The sequence below is a fragment of the Lipotes vexillifer genome, unplaced genomic scaffold, assembly GCF_000442215.2.
Source record: "Lipotes vexillifer unplaced genomic scaffold, Lipotes_vexillifer_v1.1 scaffold2030, whole genome shotgun sequence".
NCBI classification, from domain to species: Eukaryota; Metazoa; Chordata; class Mammalia; order Artiodactyla; family Lipotidae; genus Lipotes; species Lipotes vexillifer.
Window position 1 is genome coordinate 1,022,496 of NW_006791849.1, and position 6,496 is coordinate 1,028,991.

The window sequence follows — 6,496 nt, forward strand, 5'->3', positions numbered from 1 at the left end:
AATGGTCATCAGTAGACCATGACCCTGTGGACCTTGGAACCTTGCCCGCTGCTGCTACAGAGCCTGGCCTTTTCCTTCTGGTCACCTCGACAGAGTGAGGCCCATTCTGCTCTGAATTTGAAACTAGCAAAGTAGCAGATGCAAAGCAAAGACAGGGACACAGCTTCTTGTAAAGAATATCACCTTGCTTCACCTGCTAAGTCTGCTCTCAGAAAACAGTTAGGATTTGAAGTTTGATAGGAAAACAGATGGGTCGTTCTGGTACAGAGACAGTCGCAAAGGGAAGTACTCACTCGGGCCTTCGTGAGCGCCAGCGCCCTCTCGGAGTACCCGATCAGCCGCATGCAGTGATGGATCCTGCCAGGACCCAGTCGGCCCTGGGCGATCTCAAAGCCCCTGCCAGGGCCCAGGACCATGTTCTCCTTGGGCACGCACACCTGCTCAAACAGGACTTGGCCGTGGCCACCTGAAAGACCCAAAGGGTACCCCTGAGCCATCTGCCTAACTTGTTTTCCTCAGATGTGTTTATCTCATCTGCTGGCAATGAGTTTATCTCATCTCCTGCCCTTTTGTAGCCTTCTAACTGGAACATGGTTGAACATGTTGAACAGGGAGGGAAGGAAGTAGTCTATTAAAGATGGGAAATAAATCACTGATTTATAATATCAAATGAATAGTCTGGCATTCCTTTTATAAAACATGACTCTAACTTAAGCTGAATCTCCTTAGCGGTATGTGACTCTAATAATGTAGTGATCCTACAGAAACACCCAAGGCAGAACGTGAACATCATCAGCAGAGGGAAAGAGCCAGCCTAGAAGGAGATATAGGTTTATTGCAAAATAATCAGTCAAAGAGAAGGTCTGGAGGGCACTTCCTGCCTCCTGCTCTGTCCTCTGTGGCTTCCTTACCTCACAGAGTCTGGCTTATCTTCTAAGGATGGAAGAGAAAAAAAATAAAGGGATAAATGCCTGTCTGAAATTTGCCTGCATGGTTGATACTCATGGATGGAATTGAAATGCAGGAGCACATGGCCTTCCAAATGTCATCATACCCTTACAGGTGTTACTTCCTGCAGTGGAAGTGCTGCCCAAAGCCTTTTCCCCAGGCCCAGACCCAGACCCACACAGAGAGGTGAGCTGCTCCTGGGGGGCCAACCTGGTGCGTCCTCCAGCGCATATACCGTCAGAGGCCGGATGATTTTTATCCCTGGGGTATCCACGGGAACCAAGAGCATGGACTGCTGCTGGTGGCGTGGGGCATGTGGGTCTGTTTTTCCCATAAACACGCAGAGTTGGCAGCGAGGATCCAGGATGCCTGCCAGGAAAAGAGAGAGACCCCATCATCTGACGCAAGGGCCATCAGATGTCCTTACACACGCAGTCCTGGCCCAGGGAAGCTGAAGCCAGTGAAGAGAGAGGGCCCTTTAAGACTTCACATGATCAGATGAGGACGTGCAGGCCCTTGACCAGCAGTAAGAGCAATTGGTTTCTGTCCCAGTGAGGAAGGAATCCAACATCCTAAGAGCAGGGTTTTTTTAAAGCACCAAGTCAAGTTGAAAATATAGTTTGGAGACAAGAAGCTGAAAACTGCTACTTTATTACTGGCAGCCTGTTCTGCTTTGCTCCCACAGGCAGTGGAAACATGATGGCTTTGGACACAGGTTTCAGAATCAGGCCAGCCTTGAACTCTGGGTTCCCTACTTGCTAGTGGGGGACAAGTACCTTAGGCAAGTGACTCAAGTCACTTCTGCGTCCTAGTTTCCTTCTCTGTAACATGGGGATAATAACACGGACCTTCCGGGGAGGGGTGGGGACTCAGCACGTATGGAGAGCCCTGCAGAGTTAACGCCTGCTGAACAACAGGATTATGACCAGCCCTTCTGCTGAGGCACACCTGACCTCACAGCACGGAGAAGCCACCAAGGAAGTGACCTCCTGCCTTTCCAAAGAGAGATGCCCACAGCAGAACCAAGAGAGAGGGGAGTGAAGCAGAGGTTCCTGGAACTGTCACGTGGGGTCACCTGGTAACCCACGTAGAACCTCTGGTTCTCCCAGGGTTTGCTGCCTTTTCTGAGAACAGACACAGAATCTCCTTTGCATCAAATGGAAATGAAGCTAGTCCCTCCCACAGTTTCTCAGACAACAGCCGGGCAGAGAAGACATGCTTATCAATGCAGACCCACATAAGTGTGATTGAAAAATGAATTTCAGGCCAAATACCTGAGATCCACCACTCGTGACCATTTATGACATAGAAGCCATCCTCCTCTTGGATGGAAGAGTCAATGTTGGTGGCATCTGAGGAGGCAACCTGAGCGACAGCACATTCTGATTAGAGCTGGTCCTGCAGTCCCTGATGGCAGAGCGCAGATGGGCTCAGGCAAGGGTCTGGCCTGATGAGAAGGGGTACCTGTGGGTGACCCAAGCAAGGTACCTGGGGCTCAGTCATAGCAAAACAGGAGCGGGCCTTTCCCTCCAGCAACAGAATCAGCCAGCGGGCCTTCTGCTCCTTGGTGCCGTATCGCACCAGAAGCTCCATGTTCCCTGTGTCTGGAGCGGAACAGTTAAAGATCTGGAAAGGAGAGAAAGCAGAAGGGTGACTCCCACATCCATATTCAAAACTTCAAACACCCCAGAAGCATGGACCCGGGCTCCTTCCAAGTCACAGGCCCTCCGACACCCTCGGGAAAGTCCTTCCTCTCCCCAAGGAAATGCAAAGACCCACGACATTCTGAATATAGCAGCTCAGAGCCCCTGAAGCTCAACCACGGAGCTCCTTGGGGGAGAGAAAGGAGACTGGAGCTGGTGGGCTGGGGCCCATGGAAGCCAGCCAGGCCGTGCTCACCTGGGCCCTAACTTCCCGAGTAGATGCCCACCCCAAGCTGCTTTCTTGCTGTGGCTCCAGCCACCTGCCCACAGTGTCCTCCCCCATAAGAAGTCTGAGTTTGCATCAGTGCTCCTGGGTCCAGTACAGCTGCAGGGAACCCCATCGGCCCAGGAGGGTGGCTGAACTCGTGTGGAAGACGAGGATTTCCTCCCACACTGAGAAAGACATTAAAGAAGGTACCTCGGGAGCGTACAGAGATGTGCCCATGACCTCACACAAATGTGCGTACTCTACGTTGGTCAGCCCTGCTCCGTATTTTTTCTCGGGATCAGTCTCCACGGGTAGAAAAAGGTTCCAAAGTCCTTCGGCCTTGGCTTTCTCCTATCATGGGAAAAAGAAGTCAGGGATCCACAGAGGGTGATTTCATTTTATTTTGTCCCGCGGAAAATAACGAGGCCAGTCCAAACCATCGGGCTGGATACAAACCCTGCAGATCTGTGGGAGGAGAATATGAGGGCGCCTGGAGGCAGCCCAGTCCTAACAGTGACCGTGGCAATCAGTTCACTTACCCAGTGTCCGCATCCCAGGCGCCCTACGTACACCACCTCCATCACTGTTAGCATCACTACTGTCGCCACGACTCAGCTTAGAACTCACTCCATGAGCACAAGAGAGTGAAGGGTCCTTTAGTGAGCCTGCGGGGAACCAGCCTAGGACAGTTGGCAGCACCCTCAGCTGCTTTGATGAGGTGCCTAAGGACATCCCCTGATCCAGCTTCCTTTATGAGGCACAACTTTGCTCCTGGGAAAGTAACTCTGGGTTTCTGAACGTAGCTCCCAACATGGAAACTAGGAAGTCTAACCTGGGGGTCAGGAGCCCAGGCCCTGAGTCACACTGCTTGGTTCAGACCCTGCCCCACCACACCTGCTGGGAGACCTTGGGCAAGATACCGGAGAGCTCCATGTGGCAGTTTCCTCATCCGTGAAACGGGATGTCACCAGCCACGCTATCAGTCACGGCTACTGAGTGAGCAGTAGGAGTGGACGGTGACTAACTGATGGGAAAAAGGAACCGCGTGGGAAGGTTTTCAGGAGCTCAGATTAGAGGAGGCTCAGAAATGGACAGTAGCCCAGGCAGCACAGCTTAGGACAGACACTCTGCACTCCTGCTGTGCAATGAGTGAGTGCCAGCTGTTTTCTCTCTTGAAAACACCGTTTACTCTTTCAGTTAAGGGCCAGCCCGGCTAGCCTAGCTTGGCTCAACATGCCCACTTCCTGGCCGGAGGGGCTGGGTTGGCACCTGGGCTGACAGCTCTGCCAGACTGTGTCCAAAGGTGGGGAGGGAGGCCCCCAAATGAAACTGGGGTGCTGCTACCCAAAGAAAGGGGAAGAGTCTCTAGGCAGCCAACCAGTGCCCGCAATACCCACCTCACTGGGTGGCTGGGGAGATGAAATGAGGTAACACACAGAATATAAAGTGCCGGACTCAGAAGCTGGGGCCTGTACTAAATATTAGTGATGATGGATATTCTTCGCACTGGGAGGTGACCAGCTGGCTGACTTTTCCATTACATTGGGCCTGGGCTCTAGGACACGTACTTCTAGAATCAGCACATACACTCGGCTCATTGCTGTGTTAAGCTAATTAGCTCAGAGTGCAGCAACCAAGGAGAAAAGAAGGACAGATTAACTGGAACAAATGAATCAGGAAGGGAAGGGAAAAGTAGGAAGGGAAGCAAGGGAGTTCTGAGAGGAGGAAGAATAAAGGAATAAATCATCTCCTTGTGGGAGGGGAAAAACCCACAGATTTGAGCCCAGAAGATCTGGATTGAGTCCAGGTGCTATTATTTCTAGCTGTGTCCCTGGACAAATTCAATTCCTTATCTTTAAATTGAGGTTCTTAACGCTTACCTCACAGGATTTGTGAGATGCCGTGTAAAAGTCAAATACTTCTCATTTATGGGTAGTAATGACACTTTGGATAAAAGCCACGAGACATAATTTCACCACACTCCCCAAAAATCTTAGTTGTCATTATGATTCCCATTTAGGTATGACCACAAGTAGAATGTACCCTAATCTAGGTTTTTCCTATGCATTCATTTTAGAGACTAGAGATGTCTGCAACATGAGTGTCTGCTTTTCCGATGCTTCTGTGCACTCCGTAGGTACAGCATACAGGCAAGGATTAAGTGTACAGGCCAGTAGGTGGGGGATAGGGCATTTCATGCAGTAACAACGGGAGCACAGATCGGTAAGCACCTTTCTGATGAAAATTTGGCAATATTTATTGAAACTCAAAATGGCCTCATTCTTAGACCAGTATTTTTACTTCAAATAAATGATGCTGTAGAAACAGTAAATGGACACAGAAGCATGTAAGAGCATTCAATGTACCTTCCTTGCACAGGATCCAAAACGCTTTTTTTTTTTTTTTTTTTTAAAGATATTTTTGATGTGGACCACTCTTAAAGTCTTTATTGAATTTGTTACAATATTGCTTCTGGTGTTTTCTTTATGTTTTGGTTTTTGGTCAGGAGGCATGTTGGATCTTAGCTCCCTGACCAGGGATTGAACTCACACCCCCTGCATTGGAAGGCAAAGTCTTAACCACTGGACCGCCAGGGAAGTCCCCCAACACCTTCTTATTCTGGGGTGCTCTCTCACTGTATAAATTTCGGTGGCATCAAGGCGCGAGCATGGGACCTACATCTGACTGGCCGAAAATTCCCACCTCAATCTTGGAGTCCTGAGGAAGCATCCAGCAGAGACCTCCCGGTTGCTGCCCTAGTGACAGCCTTGGCCACGCTCCCTGCAGCCAGCCTTCCCTTGGCTTCTACTGTCTCCTTCAGGTGGCTCTTCAGCCTCCCTGTCCATGTTAGCAGCTAGCTGCTAACTCTGCTGCTTAAGTGACTCAGAGTGACCTAGACTGAGATCCCCACAGTGTCCTACAGCCAGTGGGCAGGGTAGACAAATTATGGTGCACCTGCAATGTGGTCCTCTCGGGGGTCCATCTCCAGGAACTGATGTGGGAAGGTGATACATCATCAAATAACATAAGCAAGTGGGAGATTCAAATGTATAAAACAATTTCATTACAATAGAAATAATAATAATATATATTAATATGTTATAGGAAAACAGAGCTGGGAGGCTAATAAACCAAATTGTTGACATTGATTAGCTCAGAGGGCAGGGAATTTTAGAGAACTCTTTCTATGTCATAAACTCTTTCTATGTCATGAATTCTTTCTATGTCATGAACGCTTTCTACGCTTGCCATGTTTGAGCTCTGGTTACTTTGCGATAGGTTTGTAACTAGGAAAAAAGAGATAACGTGATTTCTTTTTAAAGTAGGTGATGGTTGCATCACAGGCAGGATATGTGCTCCTGATAGACCTCAAATAACTTAAGAACTAACACAAGCCAAGACTAATCCTGAAAAAGAACAGCAGGTATTTCCGTTATCAGCTAAAGTGGTGTCACTGTGTGTCAAGAGCATAAACACAGTTTATACTGGCCCTTTAACTTTGATGTTAGGGATTCTTTAAAGAGAGCCTTATTTAATTGATGCAATTTATATCATTTTGTTTCAAATTTACGAGATTCAGATATGCATAAAATGAGCCCACCTGCCTCAGAGTTATAAACCACAGACACGGCATTCC

General features: G+C 49.0%; 1 protein-coding gene across 1 annotated transcript in view; it reads right to left on the reverse strand.

Annotated features, from left to right (window-relative positions):
* ACAD10 (acyl-CoA dehydrogenase family member 10) overlaps window positions 1–6,496 on the reverse strand; it is a 46,209-nt gene that overhangs the window by 3,475 nt on the left and 36,238 nt on the right. The window contains 5 exon segments of the mRNA XM_007464875.1: window positions 294–466; window positions 1,159–1,317; window positions 2,223–2,313; window positions 2,437–2,574; window positions 3,070–3,210. Coding sequence (XP_007464937.1) covers window positions 294–466; window positions 1,159–1,317; window positions 2,223–2,313; window positions 2,437–2,574; window positions 3,070–3,210 — 702 coding nt within the window.